At 40.2% G+C, this 26,256-nt stretch overlaps 1 protein-coding gene across 2 annotated transcripts in view; it reads right to left on the reverse strand.

The window, feature by feature from the left end:
* LOC146984217 (MICOS complex subunit mic25a-like) overlaps positions 1-26,256 on the reverse strand; it is a 91,518-nt gene that overhangs the window by 31,292 nt on the left and 33,970 nt on the right. For both annotated transcript variants that reach the window (XM_085781171.1, XM_085781170.1), the window contains 2 exons: positions 15,832-15,902; positions 210-345 (listed from right to left, as the gene is read on the reverse strand). In XM_085781171.1, the coding sequence (XP_085637297.1) occupies positions 210-345; positions 15,832-15,902 (207 nt within the window). The remainder of the gene's footprint in view (positions 1-209; positions 346-15,831; positions 15,903-26,256) is intronic.

Below are 26,256 nucleotides of genomic sequence, written 5' to 3' on the forward strand. Positions count from 1 at the left end.
AATTTGCAGGAACATGGTCACAACAAGAAAGGTGCTAGTGATTGGTTTCAGAAACTGATCCTCGTGACTTAATCCTCAAGATTTATTTCTTCCAATTTTGTGGGATCTCTGACAATAATTGCAATGTATTTCTATGATTTTGTTCCTGATTAATTCAACCTGAGGATGTTCAGTGATTATACCAAATGTGTGGGTGAAAACACTCTTACCTTCTTTGCAGCGCTGATACACTGCATGTATGCTTTGGCGAAGTCTGAACACCTGAGGGTCTGGTCTCCGTTCTCCCTGTAGCAGGATAAAATCTGAGACTGAAGGCCTGCACAGACTGGATCTGTATTACGAGCCCTGCAGACACAAAGGTACAGACAGATGGGATTAGGAATGGAGAGAAAGAAAATAGTAAGTGTTTTTTCCCCACTTGATCACTGACAGTGTAAATCTGAGCTTTCAGTAAAATGATGTGAACAGAACAAAAAGTAAGATCACTTAAAAAAAAAAAAAAAAAAACTTGACATGCACCAGCAGTTAAGTTCCATATTGGATCAGACTGTTAGATTTTCACATCCACTGTAGATCAAAGTTTCACAAATAAATGTGGTTTGTTTTTGGAGAGGATTTATAAGTCATAACAGAGGAATGAATAAAAATCCTGACAAAAAATAATAAGTATAATAGACAAATAGAAACTATTGCAGATTCCATAAAGGTACACAAAATTAAAGCCTCTATTTAAAGTCAGAATCTATGTTTGTCTATGCAATACAATGTATCACATGACCCTCTCTGGAAATTATCACTAAACTCTGCAGTGTGCCTTCAGGTCTACAGAGCATCAGCCACATATTTCCCCCAGGAGTTGGTGAGGAGCAGAAACAGAGTTAAAGGGATAAATGAGTGTGAATAGTCGAAGAACATTCGCCAGATTGGCAGAAAATAGGCTCTAAGTGAATTACAACGTTGCTCTTTAAAAGCTGGGTGTACAGATACACAGTGGTTTGCTACTACAGTAAGCTCACCATATGAACTTTGTGATGACATAATAAATCAGGCTCTCAGCTTGTTTCAGCTGTCCCCAAAGTGGCTGAAAGAAAATAATTTATTCAATGATGTGATTGACTGTTAATTTCATCAATAAAAACCATCATCATGAAAAAAAATATTTTCTGACAAAATGGTCCATGACTTAAACCAAAAAAAAAGAAAAAGAAAACTTCATTTAAAGTAAATAAATTCACCTACAATCCACTGAGATGACCATGGGAGCAACCAAACAGCTGGAAGACTATGAGATCATGTAATGGTTTAGTAAAGAAATATGACCTGAGCTAGGTGCACATGTGGATAACTGGATTTACTTGACAGCGTCGGTGTGCAGTAAATGTGTACAGATAAGCTGCATTTTCTGGTAAAGATGACATGTAACCATAGTGACTGTATACAACGAAGATGCCCACAGCTGTGCCCTCAGAATCCTTGCAAGAAAATAACTATGAATAAAAATGTACAAAAAAACAGATTCAAATCTTGTTTTTGTTTTTTGACTAAAACGAACACACCAAAGTGTAAGAAAGAATAAAAAGAGGTCTGGTTAAATGAGGCAAGACAAAGATGAAAAACAATTAACATTTACACCCACTGCAACCTGTTTGACAACCTGTGGTGTGCACAGTACGTGCTACATTGCAAATCATGCAATTACTGCTAAATTACATTTAATTGAGTGGGTAGGATCATTCTGATCAAATACAGCAGAAAAGTGTGCTTTGAGAGACTGAATTAGCCATGCTTAATTTGATATGTGGGCTGTATTATAATTGGTCTTTGCCTGTCTATCTGTGTGATTGTTAACTATGACAGGCTTGATGCCTGGGCGCCTCTCTGTAATGGATTCTGACTGATTGAAGCAGAGACAAGCAAGTTATGTACACCCACGCAGGTAGAAAAAGGCTCATGCTGTACACACACACACGGATACACACTAACTTTGTGGTACAGTATAAGCGTGCCATACACACAGACACCTCCCTACATGCCGAAACATCAGTCTCCTCCGAACGGTGGCCCAGCGCACACACCCCTTTCTCTGTGAGCAGCGTTTAACACTAGATTTAATTGAAAGCCAAATTAAAGGCTCTTTTTTGGCTTTGATTTACAGGGGAGAGCTGACCCCAGCATTTCAATTACAGGATACCAATATCCACAGAGGAAAACACACACTTTATCATCAGCAACAATATCATGGAGGCAAAGACAGAGTTTATCTGAGAAAAGCTGATGGAGGTTAAATAAGAAAAGGAAAAGAAACAGAGAGGGAAACGTTTAAAGGAAGGAAGCGAGATAAAAAAAAAAGATGAAAGAAGAAGAATGAAACATCCACTGGTGTTTTCTCGCAAGCCCATTTTAAAAAGAGGACCGACAACCAATCAGATTACTCCATTCCCCACACCACCTCCATTGGTTTATCTTTCCTGTTTAATCTGTTTTCTTCCACTTTTTCTGTCTCCTGTCTCACTTTTCCCTCACGCGGTCCTTCCGTTTCTCTCATTACATTAACAACATAGAGGGGACGACACCAAAGCGCGCCAACTTTATCTCTCTGTCCGTTTGAGGCAGCCGAAGATAAGGAACTCTCCTTTAATTTGAAATAAATGGCCTTCATCAGGGAAGCCGGAGCCTCCTGATAGCGCTGCGTGGTTTATTAAAGGCGCTTGAAGCAGAAAATTGGTTCAGGCGCGGCAAAAGCTAAAGCTCTGTCTACATGCTACACCAAATTGAAGGTGAGGTCTTAAATCAACAATATTAACTTAGCCGCTTACAAAAATAAATAAATAAGAATTGAGACGGAGGAGGAGGCATTGGCTTTTCAACTGGACTGAAGTAAAGCAGCCTCTCTGACAGCTTCTCGAGCCGCGCACGGTGTTGTTATTGTTAATGTGTGTGATTGTGAAAGCTATTTAACGTGTGTGTGTGGGAGCAGTCATTTTTTGGGGGAGTTCTCTACGCATCTGTGAGCAGTAAATATGACAAAACATAAACAGTAAGATTAGTTGCTTAATTAATGGTGCAGCCCATTATTTTTAATCTCCGGCTGCGAAGGCAGAGGCGGACGGAACACAGAGGCTTCAGACTTCTGGACCATGCAGACCAGCTTACCAAGGCAGAGAAAGAGAGAGAGGGGGAGAGAAATGAAAGAGAGGAGAAAGTGGAAAATGGGAAAGACAAAACACGCACACATGCAAAAAAAAACACAAAAAAACCCCAGCAACTACAAAAGCCACTGGCAAAGCTCCGAGACTGATAAGGAAGATGCTTTTATCAGCTCTAAACAATGCTTCTCTTGGAGTTAAGAGTGATGTTTTTTGTGTTTTCCTTAATGGCTTTGGCTGCACATGTGAAGCATTGTTTGTCCTTTGTGCCATTTTATTTCTATCCTGTCAACTACAAAGTATTGGTATCTCTACTGTGTTTCAGGCAAGTAATTAGAAAATCTTGTTAACGCCTCATAGGAAGCAGCGCCTGAGGAGGAAAAATGAAGAGAATCCAATATTGTGCTTGACTTGAGGGCTGCAGCACGAGTTCAGCGAAACTCTGCAATATCTTGTTTGTGAGCCAACACATGAGGCATGTGTTGCATGTTTCTGTCTGTGACAAAGTTTTTACGCTGTTTAACCCTGTATGGGCAATGTCAACTTTACACGACATCTTTCAATGTCAAGACTTGTTGAACATTACTGCAGAGTTGGAAAATACAACCGAATTGCAATTAAATGAGAAAATAACAGTAAAAAATGTGGTTTAACCTGCTAATAAAAGCTCATTGACACGTTTTCCACTACCAAATCGAGTTTGCCTTTCTGTTCAGACTGAGGACACATCCAACTGCAAGGAGTGATGTCCTGACTGAAAGACGCTTTAACTGGTGACTGAGTTTTTCAAACTTATTTCAGGGCTGTATCACATTCTTTTCATTTCATCATGTAGCCCTGTTGACTCCTGTTTAAACAGCACTGTGCTGTTGGGAACACAACAGGTCTGTCTAAGGGAGAGGGATTAGCAGGTTCACCCAAGTGTTGGGATTCCGTCAATGCCAATCACAGCCAGAGCCGATTAATACCCGCATTTACTCCAGAGATGACTCAAGAGTGAATGCTAATTGTTCCATTGAAACAAAGGCTGTGATGTTAGCGAGTCAGGTTTTGGACCAGTGGACAAGCGGCTTTATAGGCGATTTTCCCCGCATCATCCAGTCTTTATGCTTCATGTTCTTACCTTTTATTTGGCCTATAATAATCATCTTCTCTGGTATTTCTTAGCAAGAAAATGAATTAGCACAGCAGTATTCATTTTAGCAGGTCATCTCATTAGCTTTAATTCAAATCAAAGTAGTGTAACATGGTTAGTATTCGGAGAAGTTGCTCATTACTGTACTCTTCTACTCATGAGCAAATGTTTATGAGACCGACAGACCACGGTAAAGAAGTTCATGCTTTACTAAGGAGGAAAACGTCATTTAACATGCTTGAGGGTCAGAATCCCTAAACTGACTGCTTCACCATCACTAGCCTGATTAATACTGGAATGATGGTGAAGTTAAGAAAAAGAGAGAGATGATAACAAGGGAGAAAAAGGGCAAAAGAGGTGGAGAGGGAAAACAGCGAGAGAGATAGAGTTGCCTCTTATCTCTAGCTTGTAGCTTGTATGCACCTGCACCCTGACAGCTTTTCAATTGACTGAGGGCACACATCCTCTTCTCCTCTATCTTGTATCTCTACACTGCTTCACTCGTCCTCCTCCATCTCTCCATTTCCATCACACCTGCAACCAGGAAGAGAGTGTCTTCTATAAACCAGAGCGCAGACTTAACTTTGTCTCTCAAGCACTGAATATGAGGTAGAGTATGTCATGTCTGTCGATGCCTCTCCTCTGCCACTCTTTCCTCAATGCTGTTTTAGTAAATACACTGTCATCCAGGTTTCCACGGTAGCTATTCTGTAAAAATTGATTATGCTCTTCAATGGTTTTAAAGAGTAGAATTACTGAACATTACTGAGTTTATGTTATAGTGCATGAAGGTAAAGGAAGAAATAGTCTACTTTTCACCACAATATAACATTGTCATATTATATTACAAATGCCAACCTCATGAGCTAGAAAATGAAGACAACTGTAAACTGCAGTTCTTCAAGATGACTCTAAGTCAGTTTACAAAGACTTCCATGTTAAAATGGCCAACATTACAGCAAAATTAACATGTTTAAAGGATGGCAAAACAACAGTTTTGGTCTCATAATTTTCTCTTTGGGCTGGTGATGGGAACAGGTGACTGAGCGCATGTCACAAACTGAGATGAACCAAAAGTCCAGCTCCACACATGCCACCATATTCCACTTTAAAAGAGAGGGTGCTGTACTGTTTTGATACTTTACAAGTTGTCAATTTTTCAGCATGTTAAAGACCAACAGACAGCATGTCAGTTAATAAAGTGTAAAGCATTTAGCAACTTTGTGTGTCATTTTCCATCCCGGTGCACAGTAGATGTAGATGGCAGTCAAGTACTGAATTCAAGTATTGCTGAAGTATTTTTAAGTATATTTTTTGGGCATTTTTTTTTATTTGATAGCATAGTTGAGAAGTTAAGAGAGCCAGGAAATGGGGAGGCAGAGAGGGGTGGAATTCCATGCTGTAAAGGGCCGCCCAATGCGGGATTTCAAACCAGGGCCGGCTGCAGCGAGGACTAATAGCCTCTGCATACAGTATGGGGCGCCTGCTCAACCCACTGCGCCACACAGCGCCCCGGGTACAGTACATTCTTAATCACCCAACTTGTCAGTCATATCATTTCTGTTATGTTACTCATTTGTTTTCTCATCAGAAACAAAATGTAATAAATCTTTGAATTCCCATATAATTTTAATAGAATAGCAGTCAAAGGCTGCACAGTTTTCAGATGATTCCTGATTACCGTGGAAAGACTGGACAAGACAGTCCTGGCTTCAACATTACCTTTCATTCAGCCTCTCATTCAGTGTACCTTTTTTACCCCTGTATATTTCATCAAAACCTCTGTTTGATCTACTGGTATTAAGTAGTTCCAATGTTCCTGACTTTCCTTATTAATTAGAACATGTATCAGATCATTTAGGATCTTGTGTTAACACAGTAAATATATTCTCATATACCTGACAGCTATAAATCAAAACTGGCTAAGGATCCATCTGAAGGAGCTATAGGACTATAGCCACTTGATAATGTTAACAACACACTTGATTTAACACCTTTCCATTCAAATCGGACAGATTTCTTTAAAGAGCCACTTTTACGTTCAGCAGTGTGTGAGCTACACATTTGAAAATGTAACTGGGTGTAAATTCAGTGAACAACAACAACACACCATGTTTCTGGTTGGATTTTCTCTTACAGCAGAGCAACAGTTGCCAAGTCGTCTGCTTTTTTAACTTGGACTGACTCTGACTCTGGACTTGTCTTGTCAATGTTCCCAGCCTTATCTCTGAGTGATCTCTGTAGGCTGGTATCGCCTGACACAGGCTGGCCGGATCTGACAAAGGCTGGCTATTAAGGCTAGTTCAGCTACTACTGTAACAGACAGCTGGCCTTGTTAAAATGCCTTGGATAGTGACCTGAGCGGTTTGACGTGGATATCTGCCTTGTCTGTCTCCATCTTTCTCTCGTTCGATTACTTTCAGCTCTGAAGAGGAGCTCGTCTCCCTCACACTGACATACAAAGTGTATCTACACTAAAAAAAGAGAGCTTCTCGTCTCTTTCACTTTTATTGGTTTTATTTTGACAGCTTGCTGAAATCTGTAGAGCCAGAAAATTCAAAATGCCTTCGCTAAGTGGTGAACACTTAGGTGTAGCAATCACTGCTACATTGTCGGCCAGTTCAAGGACAAGTTTCTGCCACAGACCACTGCTGAGAGGCCTCCTCTGTTTTTTGTGGTCGTCAGCCGATGGAGGGTGCACAGGTCATGCGGCTGAGGAGCTGTGTTAAACTACTGCAGAAAACCTCAAAGCTATTGACCGACTCTTACCTCAAGATTCTATCTCAGTTAGAGTTTCGCTGCCGATAGTTTCTCCCAGGTACAGTAAATAATCACCACCTGCCACTGGTGCTTTAGGGTCCATATGTACACAATCAATGGGAGACCTAGGGGTGTAGATTTTTAGGTTATCTCAGGTGCTCTGATGAAGATTACATCTGTTTGCTCAATCAAGTCTTGCTGATGCAAGCCTGAAGTCATATTTCCAGTCATTTGGTAACCTGGCAGAAGCTGTAGGCATTAATGATCCCTGTGAGGTGGAAAGACTAAAGCTGTACTTCAGTGTTGATCAAGATGGATGATAGGAGTGGGTGTGAGAGGGAGCGTAGGATGGAGGGGTGGTGGATTGGGGGACGGGGTCAACTAGAAGTATTAGTTTCATTTAATAACCATTCTTTGGTTCACTTGAGGGAACTTTGCTCTGTGCTTTTTTATTTCTTACGTATGTATCTGTATTGATGTGTCTTCCTCTTGCATGAATAGTGCAGGGCAACATGTTGATTTGTGTTTTTCTGCTTCCCTGAACAAGTTGAGAACAAATGTTTTAAGTCTGTGTCCTGGGGAAACTGGGAAACTACTGAGTTGGTACTGCTGGGGATGAATAGTAGGGATGCTACTGAACTATGTTCCATCATGTTAACAAAACAAAATTACAAAGAAAGACGAGGCAGGAAAAATTCATATCTTTTTGTGAGGTAGAATAGCTAACACGCAAAACATCTCACAAAACCTTTTCACTCTTTCAGTATATACATACATTTCTACTAGTGTCATGTGTTATAGCCTATATAAAGTCATCATAGACATTTTTGACTCTGATAAGTTAACAAAAAGAAAAGAGGTGCAAAATATATTACTGAGCCCCAAAAAATAAACCTCTGTTAAAGAATCACTGAATAACTTCTACAGTTCTGGTGAGCAGTGATCTCGATGCATTCAGTATATTTGTATTGGAAAATGTGAAGGTTTGAGCAAAGAAAACAATGCAAACAGAGACAGAGTGAGAGAAATACAGAACTGGAAGGACACTGAGAAAGCACAGACCTCCACCAAGGCTAATGTCAAGCAAAACTCCATAGAGGAATAATTCAAATTTATAGTGAATGATCTGCCTCAAAATGTAATGGCTTCTTCCTAGGGGTGGTTAATTGGCCCAATTTCCCGATTCGATTCGATTACGATTATTGAAGTCTCGATTCGATTACAGACCGATTTTCGATTATTAACGATTATCGATTCGATTTTCGATTATCAATGATTATTGTCATGATTATTATCAGTCAGTTGCTGAATTATTATTAGCCTATTTTTATTTATTGAAAACCACATATTAATTTTCTCTTTGTGCGTTGATTGCTCATTTTTTGATTCTTGGATTTTTTGTTACAATAAGTTACTTTAACTGATCATGGACCCTTTGTATTTTTGGACGTGTCACAAAGGTAAAAATTAAATTAGTACGTCACTTTTTTTGAAAGACAGATGCAACACATATTTTACTGTAGGCTTTAGATAATGTACACATAAAAACAGAACACAACACACGTAACTAGTGATCAAATAATATTGCTCTGGAACAACCAGCTTGCACACATTTTACTTTAGCCTACTGTTATAAAAACAGAGCAAGCTGTGTAACTTCAACTTCAGTGATCAAATCATTGCTCTGGAGCAACCAGATTCTTATGGAGGAAGACCAGCTGGTCCTCATGTTGTGACGTGTTAACAGCGCTAAAGCCAGAATTAAAACAGTTTTTAGCAGCTTTACTGCTATGGTTGTAGCGATGCTAATTTCTGTTAGCCCGTCTATGGTGTTTTACATTATACAACGTTAGCATCAAGCTAGCGGACTTTATGCTTCAAAAGCAAGCTCACTGCTGTCTGTCCCATAGAAAAACAAGAAAGCGGCAGCCTAGTTTGGAACATGAACCAAAGATATTCAATAAATGGAAAGATACTCCATGAGCGGCTGCTCCAATGATATGAAATGGTATACACTTCCTGTCTCTCTAAATGGGCGTGGCCAACCGTCACCCCACCTTGTCTGTGAACGTGTTGGTTTGTGATTTTTATTCAAGTGCAATTTTTGATTTTTGAAAATATAATATAATATATTCCATTTACAATGAAAAAAAAGTATTAAATAGTTAATTTGCATTTAATGTTAATGGTTCAAAGGATGTCAGGCTGAAAGGTCGGCCGACTCGACCCCCACACATTTTGACCTCACCAAATCTGGCCCGCTTTGCAAAAAGTTTGGGGACCCCTGGTGTAAACCTACAATTTTATACCGGTAGTTTGATAGCCATTAAGGCCAGTGAAAAATGGCTGAGCATTTACAAAGAGCTTGTGCCTTTTTCCCATGTCACCTCAGGAGGTGTTTGTTTTATAGCCACTTTTGGCAGAAATATTAAATCTACAGTGAAATTCAACTGTGTCTAAGCTCAAACAAACACAAAAAACATTATCAAAAATACATCTTTAGTTGTTGAACAGCTCATGATTGACATTTTACTTTCATTCCAGCTAAACAAATAAGTGAATGTGTGATTTGCTTGTTTCATTTTTTCTTTTTAAAAATAAGTGATTCATGATAGCCAGCTTTTTCCAGAATCACCTTGTGTGTTGTGAAGCCAGTTAGGGCAAAGAAACATGTAATATGCCAACCATCCATGTGACAAGGCTCTGGCTATTATTTCTATTGCTATGTTAAAGCAGAAGTAAGTGATATATTTGTGTTAATATAAGTCTTAAATAGTTATATCTTCCGACAGCAATCACTTACATAGAGTGTTTGGTCTGAAACACGGGTCTGTCAGTCCCTCTGCTCTGCTCTGAGCCGAGGAGAAAACATTTATCGTATCCTACAGTTTTTATCCAATGAGGAGAGAGAACGGCATGCAGGGCTGTGTGTGCAGCCAAGGAACGCCGTGAATGTGGTGACGTAGCGACGAGGACTGTTATGGTGCGTTCAAGGAAACTCGTATTTTTCCGACCGTGAAGTGGTACCAGTTCGATCTGGTCCGAGTTCACCGGTCGGAAGTTACGAGTGGCCGTTATAGTGACTTTCACCGGTAAAACAGGTCGGAAAAACACGAGTGGGTTGCCTGGAACGCTACAAAGTCGTAAGTTGTGACTTGAAGCTGTAATTTACGATTTCAAAAGCCTACCTGGAACGCAGCATTAGCGAAAACGACCGGACCACTTACTTCTGCTTTAAATTTTTTATTGCTAGATGGTCCTATTGAAGGCCCAGGGTCTGGGTCCACGGTTCGCCACTGCTGTTGACACACACACACAGACACATACAGACATCATTTGACACACACAGACACATACAGACAGCATAAATGACTTATCAAGCTAAAATTACTGAAAAATATGAGTTTTACAGGAGCAGTAATGTAAAACAGTCCGGTTTCACGTCAGTAAAAGCAGTCACTACGAGGCGATCTCATCAATTAAAACGTTACGTTTAAGAATTGACGTGTTGACAAGAGACTAATAACAGACATTAACTATCATAAAGTTGATGTGACCAAACAAAAACTCACCTTTGAGCCGTGTTTTCCACTTTTCTGAGTGATTTTAGCGCCGGGACAGAGTCTCATTAGTTTCAGGCATCCTCGGTCCCGAGACACACGACCGCGCTGGCGGCGACATCAAAAGCTGTCGCCGCTCAATTGTATCGATCTTGTCTCGCTCCGGCACCGTTAGCACCTGGTTAGCACCTTGTTAGCACCTACACACTTGCTCGCTGGCTCAGTTACACAGCCTCTTGTTATGACAGACAGACCGCTCCACCTTGTGGTTAAATCCTGTATGACATCCAGTAACAGGAGGACTCGCCTTTGTATTACAATTTGAAAAATATTAAAAAAAAAAAAAAAAAAATTGAAAAAAAAAAAAAAAAAAAATTATAAAAATATAAATAATCGATTTTTGGAAAATTCATAATCGATTCATAATCGGTCATTTAATAATCGCTATTAATCGATTATCGATTTTTTTCACCACCCCTACTTCTTCCCTGACTCACGCAGCATCCCTTCACTAAAATGAAGCTTTTTCGCAAATTCATGCAGGACAGGACACGGAAGTCGTAAGCCCCAGCTCAGCTGACAGCCAGCCCATTAGTCTCCATCCAATCACATTCATTCTCCCACAATAGGCGGTCTATTTAAATCTAGGCTGTCACACTGATCTCCCCTTCAACACTTCTGCATTCACCAAACTGCTGCTGTCAAAGCTTGCCTCCACCACCCCAGCCTCCACCTTCTCAGTGTCTCAGAGTCCAAATGGCTCCAATGTCTTCTCAGCGCCTCGATTCCACTCTGGGGGGTTATTTATTGTGCTCTCTGGAGTGACATAGCATAGCGCTTGTCAAATCCAGGGGGCCCTCAGCATCAAGTCTAACTGTACACCATTTGTTGCAATAAATGGTTTTAATCAACAACGAGAATGAATGAAGCAAATCAGTTCAGTACTTTTTGCATAATCCCGCAGACAATACAAGGTAGCAAACAAACAAACGGACATGGGTGAAAACATAACCTCCTTGGCCAGGGTAACAAGAGTAAAGTCAATCATACTGTTCCATTATGCTCCACCAAACATTTCAGAGAGCTACAGGTTACTTTCTCTCTCTTTTCATTCTCCGTCTCTCTCTTATACGCAAAAGCGACAATGACACACTGGCCCTGTGCTCCCTGGGTCCCTCAAACCACGGAGTGCTGGCAGCCGAAGCCGCCTTTCTTGCTTCAAGGATTAAACTGCGGATTAACACATCTCTCTCTCTCACACACACACACACACAGGCACGTATACACACATTATTATACAAAACACAGAATGACACGGATAGCAGCGCCAACGGGGTTTAGGAGTCACCCAACTCATATTTTATAGTAGCTTTGTTCTACAGCGCTGCACTGAAAGAAACTTCACTCAGTTTAGTCAGTTTACAGCATAAAGACAGAGCAGGCCTGAAGTTTCCTACGGGGGACTCTGAAGCTCTGGCATCGGAAAATGTTAGAACATCGCACTGTGTTTGGTTTTCAAATACATGAATGATTCAATAATAACTCAAAGACTGATTCAAGATCACACATTCTGTATCCATTTTAACTTGGTTCGAGACAAACAAAGATTTAAACATCAGTACTAAATTAAAATACACACATCTGCTGTACTACTGTACTGTACTGACAACTTTGTCAAATTTACTGACTAAATATATCTTGTAAAAGTGCAATTTTAAAGTTCAGAAAATGAATATACTTTCATGTTTATTTACATATTCTACTTTTTGATATGCCATGTTCTTTACATCTTGGAACCATGACTTATACCTGTTTTTTTTGTCTATTCATAAATAAATCACACAGTATCACAAGTTTATCTTGTTCATGACTGTTCATAACTGCTTTTTTTGTATTCCTTTTTAACTTAAGTTTGCTGCTCTACTTGCCTCTTAATTGCCCCTTGGGGACAAATAAAGTTCTTGAATTGAATTGAATTGAATTGTATTGTATGTTTGTTATGTAACCATTTTACCATAATCCTTAACCATGTGTTTTAACCCTAACTCTAAGGAGGCACTTATCTGAAACCAAAATCTTTTGTTAGAGCTAACAGCGTAGCTTTCGCAACATTAACTGCATTGTTCTAACTGTAACCATGAAAACAAAAGCTCTGAGGCACCTACTGCAAGTGCACTGCGAATCAATGCTGCATTTTTGTTCTCAGTACACTTGCATCCAAGGTTGGTGACATAAGGCATAGATGGTTGTTTAAACTGAAGGACTGATCAAGCAGACAACAAGGCTGAGGAGGTGTGTGGAGCCGCTAATACAACTATGTGAGGACACGATGTTCAGATACAACAAAAAGACATAAGGAAAGAAAAGAAATTCAAGGACAGAAATTCACACTGACTAACAGAATGTTCTGTGATAACTTAAAGCAAACTCTGAGCAGCTGATATCAAGTATGAACTAGTCTCACAGGCATTGAAGACATTTACAGTGTAGGTTCCCCTACATTTTCATGACCAAAAAAAATGACTTATCATGATGTTACATGATGATTTCATCTAAAGGGCTGGACCATACTCACTTATCTTGGAAGATACATGCACACCAAAAATAGGGCAAAACACAAATGATATCACTTGTTGAGCAGCAGACACTGATCTGACATGTCATGGTACGAAAAGCACAGGTGTTGCAATCATTAACAATGGGTGCGTTCTACTGAGGTGAAGCGTGACACTGAAGTAAACAGATCCAAATCAAATACCCTCTGTTTGTTGTGTATATTTTGATACCACATACACAGACATTCTCTTTCCCTCATACCTGAATCCACTCATTAAAGTAGCACTACTGAATTCCCCGGAGGTTAGGGTTAGACTAGATTACAGAATGAATGAGAGCCTAATCCACTCTCTAAAGCCTGTAAAAGCAGCATATAATAGACCATAAAGGTAGTGTCATACAGGAAGCTTGGATCGTTTTATCTTCCCTGATAAAACACTCATGGATTTAGAACACCTTCCTCCCCCCCCTCCACACAGACACACACACACACCATCCCAATGAGCAGAGGATTAGAGGTATTACTGTACTGTATTCCCAAGGGGTTAAGATCACCTGGTCTTCAGCATCTGCTCAGATCGGATCAAAAACATGTTGGCGTTGTTTAAAACCTGACTGTAATGGGGGTCTCTTATTCCTAAGCTGACGATAGCAGCAGACAGTCACTTTAAATTATCATGGAGAGGGTGTATCCCCTGCCATGCTTACACACAACGGGCAGTTGGAGTATGCAGGGGCAAGCCCACAGCTACTCGTTATCGACAGGCTTAAGACCGAAGTGCAGGGCTTTGGTGCGAGAGGCAAGTCGGCAGGTAATCCTCTGTTCTGTCCAAAAGCAGAACCTTTTTGTTCTTGGCTGATTTTAGAGTCATCCAGGTGGAATTGACCATGCACGTGTTTCAAACTCTGAATATTAAGTACAATTCCCCATCGCAGGAGTCTGGGCTTCTTAAATCGAGCAGTCGATTCATGCATTCATGATTAAGGAGAGAAGAGGTGTTGGTAATTGTCTTCTTCAGTCGCTCAACTTATCTAACACCTAGATACTAAAACAAGCAGAGTTTAAAATGTCCTTTATGTCTTCAGAGTAATTATTCACACCTATGGTCGCCTGTGCTGCTTTTTATTCTGATGCTTTTCTGCTCTCAACCGTTGTGAAGAGTGCCTCCGTGAGTTACCATAGACTTTCTGTCAGGCCATTCTCCTCTGACCCCTCCCGTCAACAATGTATTTTTGTCCACAGAGCTGCTACTCACTGTTCTCGTGGGGTTTTTTGTTTTCCACACCACTCTCCTCTGAGACTGTTGTGTGTGGAAATCCCAGGAGATCAGCAGTTTTCAGAAATACTCAATTCAGCCCCATCTGGCTTTAACAACCACGCCACGGTCACATCTGAGTTAATGAGATCACTTTTTTCGCCTCTATCCTGATATTTGATGTGAACATCAGATGAAGTTCCAGACCTGTATCTGCTGGGTTGTTATGAACAGCACTACACTCCCACATGATTAGCTGATTGGATAATCACACATGGAATGAAGCGGGTGTATAGGTGTCCCTGGTGAAGTGCTCGGTTGAGTGTAGTCATTTAATCCATTGTTAACGTTAGAATACTGAATAGAGAAGCTTTAAATAGATTGCAGGCATGTCATAGTGAGAGGACACCAGCACAGACATTGGAAGATCCCAACTGGCCTGGGAACATCCTGCAGCGGGAAAGGATGGACGTGGCCTGGGAGGTGAAGATCTTGTCTACCTTGCCGATCCTGATGCTGATGTTAAATGCAGCCGAAATATTTTTAGTTCATTTCATAGAAAAAGCCTGTGCATAAAAGTTTGTCAATTGTTATGGACCTTTAATGCTCCCTAATGCATTTGGCAAAATTGGAGGTTTAACTATAACCTATATGTCGCATTCTGACTTGATCCTTTCTTGACTTATTTGCCTTTTATTTTTTTTGGAAAGTTGAAGTTCTACAAAATTTCAATTCAAAAGTGAAATGAGTTGAAACTCATGGCAACATAAGAAAAACACAGATAAACGTGACTTACAAATTGTTGGCTACTGTCTGAAACCTGCCTACAGGGATAAGGACGCACCGCGGCACATACATAAACGAGCATACTTGAGTCTTTCTGCTAGCTGTACCGACTCTTGTCTTTTGAAAGCCCCCGTACTTTTCAACAGCCAAGTCAAGGCTTGGTCTCTAATGTGAATTACAGCTGTGTGTTTTACAGGCTGCAGTGGCAATTTAGCTACCTTTTCCCTGGCTGTGGCTCATTACAAGTCCACAGTGAGAAGCAAAGATGGGGGAAATAGGGTATTGTTAAATTCGACTTAATTAAAGCAGCCAATTAAAACACTTATCACATTAGTCAGGTTTGCTCGAGAGAATGTGTGCGTTTATCTGGTTAAAAAATGAGGAAAAGAGCAGATCGCTATCTACGGCTGCTTATTATTCTGTTGTGTGTACGCCCGTGTCATGTGTGAGTTGGTGAGTGCGTGCCAGAAGCTCCAGGGAATAATATCTCCTTACTTTTGGAACTGCAAATTGGTTTGTGGACGTGTGTGTGTGTGTGTGTGTGTGTGTGTGTGTGTGTGTGTGTGTGTGTGTGTGTGTGTGTGTGTGTGTGTGTGTGTGTGTGTGTGTGTGTGTGTGTGTGTGTGTCTCACCTCACGTTTGCTTCAGTCATGGAGGCAGCTTGATGGAACTGTTCCTTGCTGTGTTCGTATCTTTCCATATTCTAGACATGCAGGAGGACAACACAGGAAGACAAAGAGGAATCATTAGCTGAAATCTTTTTTTTGTTATTTTTTTTTATTTTAGTTTGTAACATGTGCATTATTGTGTCTCCTTTTTTTTGTATAGTTAGTGAGTTCGATTATAAGCGGACAAAGGTGTTTGGAGAATTTGTTGTTTTGTATAATCACAACCAGATTTCTAGCAGCTGCACATTTTTGTCCAGTTTTGTGTCCATAAATACAACAACACCTGAGATGCAGCAATTGTTACAAATATGTCATTGTCTGACAATTGCAGTTGCTATGTGTTGTGTGTCCTGGTTACCTGTTAATTAAAAAAAAAAGAAAAGAAAAAAGCCAGTCAGGCTTCGACAAATATCTATATGAAAGCTGTTATCACTGTTGAAATAATTTTTATTGAGAAATGTATTGATATTTTGGAGCACTGGGATACACTTTTGGAATAATAATGAGACCAAGCGTGATATCTGGGGAGAGCTTTCACAAAAAAAAGAAAAAAAAACTTAGAGTACTAGTAAAACTATAACTTTAACATGAATTAAACAAAAGAGATATAACATGTTAATTAGTGAGCTCCAGGGCTACTGTTTCCCCTGTCCCTGGTCTTTATGCTAAGCTATGCTAATGAGATGCTGGCAGAAGCTTCATAGTTTATGGCAGAGGAGAGGAATCGATCTTCTGATCTAAGTCTGGGCAAGAAAATCAACAGGCACTCTTCCCAAAATATATTTAACCATCCCTTTAAAGAACTGACATTTAATTCAGATTTTTAATAACTTTATACAGCACTGTGAACTTACTTACCACTAAATTCAACTCAGTTCCACCCTGTCTGTTCGTGTTTCTACATATGATCAATTAATCTCTTTACTGCATTTCTTCATCTTTGTCTTTAACTCATTTGTAGCAGCTTCCTTTTCTACCTTGTCTTTCTTTTACATTTTTTTTTTTTTGATTTTTTGTTGTTGTTTTTTTTTTCACTTTTTCCCAATTCAGTAGCATTGAGGTGGAAGTTACAGAGTTGTACTTTCATTCTAAAAAAGTTATTTTGGTTTTTTGTTTTCTTGCATTTCCACTCTCTTTTAGCTGAACTAAAGCTCAGCAATAATGAGTTCCATTACTCATACATTTTTTAAGAAATCCTGATTTCTGACTTTGCAGCCTGCCCGGTGAGCACCCACCCAAAGCAAGCAGGCAGTGGTATTATGATAAAACAAGCAGCTAATCCCCAACAACTGCAGCCTCTCCTCTACTGATCCTCCTAGATTAGGCCTTCCAGCACCCAGTATCCCCCCCCAAATATTTAACCAGCATACTGTCCAGCTGGGGAGGGAGGAGAAAAAGCTTGAAGGGAGGTAGGAGAAGAATAAAAAAAAAGGAGAGGCAGCAGACGGCAGGAAGGTAAGAGAGAATGGAATACAGAGAGGGGGCGGCAGAGGGGGGAGGGGGAGATTTGTGAACTGGGTAAAATCATTTGCCCTGACTACTTTGGTAGAAAAGGTACAAAGGCAGTGGTGTTTGGTTTATCGTGGCAGGTGATGGTCCTCTCTGGACTACGCATAGCAAGTGTCTGGTCACAGTGACACACCAGTAGTTAGTTATCTTGCTAAGTGACCATCTAACACAAACATAGTTTTAGTATCTCATGGCACAACCAATCTAATGAAAAGGTAATGGCTGCCAGCATGAATTCATTCAAACCAATGAGTCAGGCCGATCAGTCCTAATATGTAAGTACGAATGATGATGGCTGCAGGGATTTAATGAACTGAAGGCGAAATGTTTCATTCTGTATAAAGCAGCTATAGACAACAGACTGTCAAAGTCACTCATTACAATTTACAGATCAATCCAGGACGCGATGTGATGTCCAGGGAAACACTTCAAGACAGACATCTGAGTTTGACATGGAGGGATTAGACTCAGACACACCAGTTCTTGAATCCCACCCCAACATACAGTATGACGGGCATTTTTCAGAGCATGCAATCAGTGAGAGTGGCAAACAAATTAGTTTGAGTCCACCTTGTCATGTCTACAAACTGTGTAGGCCCAATAACACATGCATAGCTGTTTTTACACCGTGTAGTTGTACACCGAGTCCTAAGTGAATTCATAAACAAACAGTGAATGAGGGGAGATGTTTCTTGGTGAGAACATGTCCTGTAATTTCATGGTGGTTGGAAACATTTTACTCCTGTAACAGGACTACATTACTAGCAGCAGTGTGTTATTTGTTTTGTTTTGTTTTCTGGATATGAACATGTTAATATAATTTTAGCCTCGCAGTCCAGGATCAGTTCCAGTATGTACATTTAAAAGTATGGAAAAATGAAATGAAAATCAACCTCGCTATACCTTATTCATAGAGACAAATTATTAATACTGTAAGTGTGGCAGCATTGGTTGCCGTGGTGACAGTAGTGAATTAAGGGCTGTTTGCAGGACTTCTGATCCAGCTGTCTGTATTACTTTTCACACTGGCACTGAACTGAAACCAAACTCGTCTTCCTTCTGTTCAACATATTTCTACACCCTTCCTTTTCAAAAAACTTTTTCATATCTTTACATTGTTTGTGATAACCAAAACATAGCATATTTATAAATATTGATTTTCCATTATCAAATAAGGATTATGCCTCTTTTCAAAAAAAGACATGGAATTTTCACATTGTTATTAAACTTCTGCTGAGAATAAATTCAAACCTAATGGCAAAATATTGGTAGCTATACTCCAAAGGTCTGAGACCACTTCCCCATGTAATTGAATGGATCTTCCTTTCTTTTATCACCTTGTTCAAAATCACACTCTTTTGAAATAATCAAGCTGTTAATGGTATATATATGGTATATGTATATAACCTTTCCTTCTACTAATAGGTCCTGTTCCTCTGGTCCTACTATTTTTTCTTATTTTCCCATTCATGCTGCATTGATCTCATCAACCACACTAGTATCTTCCTCAAGGACAAAATTGACAACATTCAATACATATCAACTGATTGACAGAATCTGGTGCTGAAAAACCTGAATCATTCATTCAGTGGCCTGGGCTTTGACTACAACTCTCAGGCCACCTCTTTTCCAACCTGCTCATTACACTCCCCATGCCATAGACCCCTCTTTCCGAGTTTTCATTTACAGTATAAAGTTCCTACAGCTCTCTCTCCTCTTTAAATAGAAAAATTATTCCCAACACCAAGATCCTCTCTGTATTCCCTCATAATTTCCATCTGAATACATGATACAACGATAACAGTGTGGTTAATAGAATGGATAATTGCCGGACCAGACTTAGGTATCAAAGTGATGGGGAAACTTTGTGCATAGCACAAAAAAAAGAATAAAAATGATGTGAATGTCAATGATGGATTTTTTATTAAGACAGTTCTCAGAAATGTGCTAAACACAAACAGAAATGCACAAAACCAGGGGAAACCACACAGTGTGTGCAGTGTCAAAAAGCTTGTTAACTGTGAAAAGGTTGCAACAGATATATTTTACTGTCCTCAGCCTTCAAGAGCCAAACAAATTTGTGCTTCCCTACTGAATATGATTGTAGTCAGTGCTTCCAGCTGTCAACAGATGTTGACCACTTCTACAACGATGGAAAACATTTTCCTAAATTTAGAGCTGGGAGACCAATTGGAACGTTCAAAGTTATTTGGTAGATTTATTCGTAGGAGTGCAGGCAGCAAATGCTGCAGGAGTCCTATGGTTTCTGTCCTTGCTATTCTTCTCTCTCTGCTGAATGTGTTCTTACAGCTACAACCACAGAAGCAAAACTCACCTAAGTTGGAAGGTTGATTGCAAAGACAACCCACTGCTCAGGCACTGAAAAGGATACAAGTTAGTAACCTACAATATAGATGACGAATGACCACCTTTACGGTTTTGCAATTATCTTAAAAAAAAACAAAAAAAAACAATTCAACTACTAAATAATAACGGCAGGCTCATCGTGTATCAAGTAATAAAAGTAAAGTAAACTAAAAAAAAAAAAAATTATCTTTTAAAAAATACTTGGGCGAGAGTCAAAATTCTTTAGTTCATTCAATCTATTTGATTCCTCTGCATCTTTTGTGTTTGGATAGGACAAATGTCGAGTCTTCAGTGATATTCGGTGATGCTACAACTATTTTTTTTTTTGCTCTGTGTTGGATTCGAAGTTGTCAGACGTTTACGTGATGCACTTTAAACAGGTCGAGTGATGCTTTATGATGATACTTTGTGCCCAAAGTAATTTAAAACAAAGTTATTTTACGAAGATACAGGACCTGATATCACAGGCCATATATGAGTAAAGTAAATTGATGAGATTGTTCTGCCCCGACTGAAATTTTGTGCCATGACATAAGGCTGCAGCATAGATTTTTGTTGCCATCCCAAACATTGCTTTACAGGTGGGTGGCAAAACTAGCCTTGATACACACACATGCTGCTCCTTGATCCAACAGTAGGAAGAGCAGTACTTTAACCCACACACACTCCTACTTCATCTAACCTTTTGGTCTGACGGGACAGTGGCGACAGAATTCACTGAACAACAGTTAAGACTTTTCTAAGGTGTCACACTTTTGGCCCTGCTCTGTCTGTGTGTGTATGTGTGTGTATATTATGAGCCTGAGCCTCAAGAAATATGTCATTGTGTCATATTATTTGTCATATATGCTTAAATGTACTGCTGTCAGCACTTATTCTTTTGTGTGAATATCTTACATTCTTCTCCTGTACTGTTGTTTTCAGTATTGAAGCCACTGAGGTGGTCACAAAGGTCACTTATGGAAGGCCTGACTGACTGACTGACTGACGACTCTGTTTATGTTCGCTCACATAGACAGCATGTTGGTATCCACTTGTTCACTCTGGGGCTTCAAATCCTAGTGGATTTGATCTGATTTTGATATTTAAGAGGAGGGATCGGCGACACAGCCCCCGAGGCAGTCGATTACTTAGCGTTAAACTGATATTTAATTGCATGGTCCTGGAATTGACACCCCCACCCCCCTCTCTCTTTCTTTCAGTTCATTTTAACAAACCTACAATGGCCCAAATACACTGCCATATAATGAAAGTTAAATGACTGCGGTATATTACATCAACCACTGAATACACATCAATCATTAATTTATCACTTTGACATTTTAGAAGAGTTTTAAAAATCAGTGGGGATGTTTTCATCTTTGGACAGGGGCTGGTTCTTCTACTCTTTGTGCTAAGAAACGCTAACTTCAAGCACATCTCCCAAAATGTTAAACTATTTCTTAAAACTGTATCAGCAAGAAGTAAACACTAGCTATAATATTTTTTAGAACAGTTTTCGTTATATTTTAAAGGTCCAGTGTGTAATATTTGTCAAAGTTTATTGGCAAAATCTGAATACTACCAATGAATATGTATAAGTGTATAATCGCTAGCCTATAAGATCAAATCTGTTTGGTTTTCATAGCCTTATAATTCTTCTTTTATATATACATATGGCAAGGGTCTTGTTTAGAGAGTGTCGCCGTCTTGCACTGCCATGTTTGTACAGAATGGAAAATCCAGCCAGCCAGAGAGCACGTTTCAAGAGTTTCATGTTCATGAATAGAATTATTTAATAGATAAATAATAGAAACGGAATGCAAGATATCACTGTTTTCCTATTCTGGCCTGACGGAAGTGTGTTGCTGCGATTAGCCTCTGATTGGCCGGAACGAGCCACCCGGCGGAAGTCCCGCCTCCGTGTTGCAGCTTTCACAGTCCGCCCAGTAAAGGGAAACATCAACAAACAACAACAGGAACCGAACCATGGATCTATTATACATCCATGTCATGAACTGAACAGAAGAAGAAATATCCGTCAGCGGTTGCCAACCGCCGTTACACTGCAGACCCAAATCCAGTTTCCAACCGGCAATATTTTTCAAGCGCACCATTGCTATGGCGCCGACCGCAACGATTGTGACTGGTTGAAAGAATTCCAAACGGCCGGAGCGTTTTTTTCTCCAGACCCTTCTTCTCTGGAGGAGGGTCTGGCGAGCGAGACTACTGCTTTCCCCTCATTTTACACGCTGGACCTTTAAGAGGTTGTGTCGAATTAATTTTCATATTTCTCTGGCTCACACCACCTTTATCTACAGTAGAGACTGTATACTTAAATTAAATAAATGTAGCTGGTTGGATCTCATGAAATGTTTACTATTGTTGAGGAATGTACACAAGCACTTTTTTTCCGGCAAAAATAATGAGGTGACTGGAATGTTAGCCACAAGACTGCAATGTTTAGAAACATTAACTTATTATAAAACTCATATCTTCATCTCCAGATGGGTGCAGCCCCAGTGGAAATATTGCTAACAAGCTAAACTAATAAGCTGATTCGAAGCCCTCGCTGCAGCATATTGAGCAGATAGCTTTTCACAGGATGAAAGCGTTAAACTTTGACTTAGTCTACACAGGGCCCAGAGTGTAAGCATTTCCATAAGAAAGTGCAACACAGCAGAAAAGTGGAGTTTTTAATACAGTTTTCAGAAAAATCCTCAGGTTTTGATCAGAGGGCTCTGTCACACCTACACATACAGTATGTTGTCAATATGTATATGTTAATATGTACGTGTATGTGTGTGAGTGTGTGTGCATGCGTGTGTATATGTGTATGCCATCTTAAATAAGCCCTCTGCCTGTTTGGCCAGGAATAAAGGTAATGCCATTGACATTATTTGAAATTGTGTGTGTTAATGTGTGTGTATGTGTTTGTGTGTGTGTGTGCTGATATTTCTGCTGCACTGCGTGGAGGCCACTGCTGACAGTGTGTCAAGCAACCTGTCAGACTTGGAGGAGGATTATTATCTCCTTCTGTACGCTCTAATTCCACCAGCTTCAAACTCTACTCTACTCTGACAGGAGTGTGTGTGAGAGGGTGAGAGAAAGGCAGCCATTAGGGAAAGAGAGAGAGGGAAAGAGAGGGAGAGACAAAAAAATAAAAATAAAAGTCCAATTCTCTGCCTCATTTCAGATACCGTGCACACTATGCACTTACTTTTGTAGAGCATGAATTTCGATTTAGGTAGTTTTGTCTCAAATTCATGCATAGTAGCAAGTCATCACAGGCTGCTAAATTAATAAACACACTGATAGCCTCTATACAACAACTGAATATTGGTACTAAGTGAAAAAAAACATTTTGTGTAAGATTTAGTACAAGTTAAACTTGTCTGGTATGTTGTTCACCATGGAAACAGCTACAGCTTCCTTAGGCACCATTCCCTTCGGTTTAAAAGGTGTGTTGGTGGTCCCTCCTCTTCTGCTGTATGTAGTCAAGATGGGGACCATTGAGGGTGCAAAGTGTCCAATGTTTCACTCTAGAGTCAGAGTGTCAGAGTGCACTACATGTTGCCTTAATTAGTCAGTGAAAACACACTTGTGCTCTCAAAATAGCAAGTGTAAAGCAGGCAAAAACATGAATTTATAAAACACAGAAAGCAATCAGTAACATTGTTATTATGTAAAAAAAAAAACTCATTAAGAGTCATTTAATTACCAGTCTGATCGTAATTGTTTAAAGTTTAGCATCAAACTTTCTTGTTTAATTTTACTGAATTAAGAATGCTAACTAGCTAACCATCTTCTGTCACTTTCCCAATGTAGAGTCATAGTTGCATCTAGTCTCTTCCCAAGTAACTCTGCACAGACGGTGAATTACAGAATATCCTCTTGTGCAATGCAATGATGGCTGAAGCTCTTGTCAAGACTGGGAAGTAAAACATCAGTCAATGCTAACACTGGCTACGTAGCCATTTTCAGTTTTCTCTATTCTGAGTGTGTGACTTAGTTTTAAGGTATTATCCTGCAACTGAAATTACAAGCCTTTATTTTAATTTCCTGGTACATCTTGTCGAACATCTATTGTTAGGGTGCTTTGCTACATCTCAACCCAGGAACGTATGTTAATGCAAAGGGGTGAGATAACATTAACATAAGCCCAGCTCAGTTTTCCGTTCAGTTCGTCTGAGCAGTTTGGGAAAAACTAAACCTCAAGCATTGAGAAAATTTTGAGCAGTCAAACAGACTAAAACCGTGGCATTATGTGGCTTCTGGTACAGTCTGCAAACACACTCAGCCCTGCAGAGAGACACATAAACTCACACATTTACAGTACACGGGCACCTGAATATACAGTATGCATGCAAATCACACTGTCTGTCTCTCTGTCTCACACGGACATGCACACGCCACACACACACCCACATAGAGGTCTGTCTACAAACATCCTAAGCTCAACAGCAAATACAGCTTGTGCCACCCGTATGCCAGCCTGCCAGTCTTCTACTCCTTCTGCAAACCCAACCTGTTACTAATGAGACTAACACAAACAGCCAGGCAGCTGACACCAAGACATCTGAGTGTGTGTGTGTGTGCGAGCGTGTGCTTAAAATGTGTGTATACTATTTACCGTCGTAATAAATGTTTATTTAGGATGACTGTATGGTAATTAGAATACAGATTTTGTGCTACTGTGATGTGAGTCTGTGTGTGTTTGTCCATCTGTTAGTTAAAATAGACATCAGTCAGGAAGGAGGCAAGGAAGCAAGGAAGGAAGGAAGTAAAAAGACAGAGAAAGAAAGAAAGAAAGAAAGAAAGAAAGAAAGAAAGAAAGAAAGAAAGAAAGAAAGAAAGAAAGAAAGAAAGAAAGAAAGAAAGACCATTTTCCTTGTCGTCCTCAGCAGAGGCAACAGGACAGGATTGGACATGCCTAGTTTCAAAAAGCTCAAACTTCAGATTTAACCAAACAGAAAAAAGCCTATTGCCCGAGTCAGTGACTCTATCCGCTTATTGTAGCTTATGGCAGACACTAAACATAACCTCTATGCGCATAAGCACACAGAAACAAGTTTTATAAAACTGGTGGGCCCAACATCAAAGACTTATTCCAAACTGGTTGGAGATTTTGTGTCTTTTAATTCCACAACAGCAACTAGAAACAAACAACTAACTAAATGTGACAGTGAAGTGAAGACGTGAAGGACTGAATGACTGATTGAGTTTGAAGTCTGCCCTCAGCTACCAGCTGACGAACCACAGGGGGCAGCTGTAACTCCACGGTGACGGCGCACCAATGTCACGCCAGCACCGTGTGTCTCCATCTGCTCCTGCTCCAGCAGGACGGGCTGGAGTTGAGCACGGTAAACACGCCGTCATAGTTAGATTTTACCCTCCATTTGAGAACTAGAGGAGAGCTCAGCCCCTCAGAGAGCCTGTGTGAAGGTCCTGCTCGTGAGACTGAGACCAAACTTGAGACTAACAGCTTCCACACCTTTTCTGTGTGCTCCCTGTTGGACGGACAGATGAAAGAGAATGAAGAGGCTTCTAAGGGCCCTCTGGAGATACTGGCTACAGTCCTTGTTCCCCTTTGAATCACATTAACAGATACACCTTGTGCAGCGTGTCCCTTCACAGAGTTTCGTGTGTACTACCTTGCAGTTTACTTCAAACATGTTTGCATGCTGAAATGTGCAATTTATTGATTTTAGCACACTTGCATTACTTGTAGTTACTCTACCCACCATAGTCTAAGGGTAAAGCTGCTTTAGAGAAAGGAGAAAAGTGGAAAAGCTTTCCCATCTGAGGGTTTCATCTTGGTATAGCAAAATATCAGGTTAATATAACTCACTGTCCTCTAATGGTACTTACTGTATGTATTTTTGCACAGGTGTGTTGTACTGCAAATAATGACTTACAACAGTGATTCCCAACCAGGGGTACGGGAAAAGTTTATTAATTTATTTCCAAGATGATAAGTAGATATTGAAGTCATTTCATATGCCCGTTACTAAAATGGTACATGCGCCACAACTAGTTCCCCCCAGAAGACAACAACCTGTGGCACAGCTCTGTATGGTTGTCAAAAGTATCGATGCTAGAACGGCGCATCTGGATACATTACTGATTTCTAAAAGTATCGATACTAACAGCGCGCCCCCACAGCGACCGTCGAGCGCGCACTCCCCTGGCAGAGCAGAGCAGAGCAGAGCAGGCAGCGTCCAGAGCATTTGGAGCTGAGTAACAGAGCTACACAGAGCTAAGACGCACTTAGGGTGAATTTAGCCGTAAGAGTTTAAAAACGGCGATATTACAGTAACAGCAACACTCTTCTCTCCCCTCCCCCCAGCACTTGTGTGTGTGGTGAGAGAGGAGGGAGGGGGGAACCCCGCCCGTCAGAGGAGAGGAGAAATGCATTGTAATGAATGTAATGAAACGATAGCAACACATTAGACTCTGAAATTGCACAACTCAGAGTTAGCTCTCTATTTAATTAGAAAAAACAACAACAACAAAAAACACCTGTTATAGGTT

This window comes from Trachurus japonicus, chromosome 7 (assembly GCF_045865225.1).
Source record: "Trachurus japonicus isolate A0001 chromosome 7, Traja_1.0".
Taxonomy (NCBI): domain Eukaryota; kingdom Metazoa; phylum Chordata; class Actinopteri; order Carangiformes; family Carangidae; genus Trachurus; species Trachurus japonicus.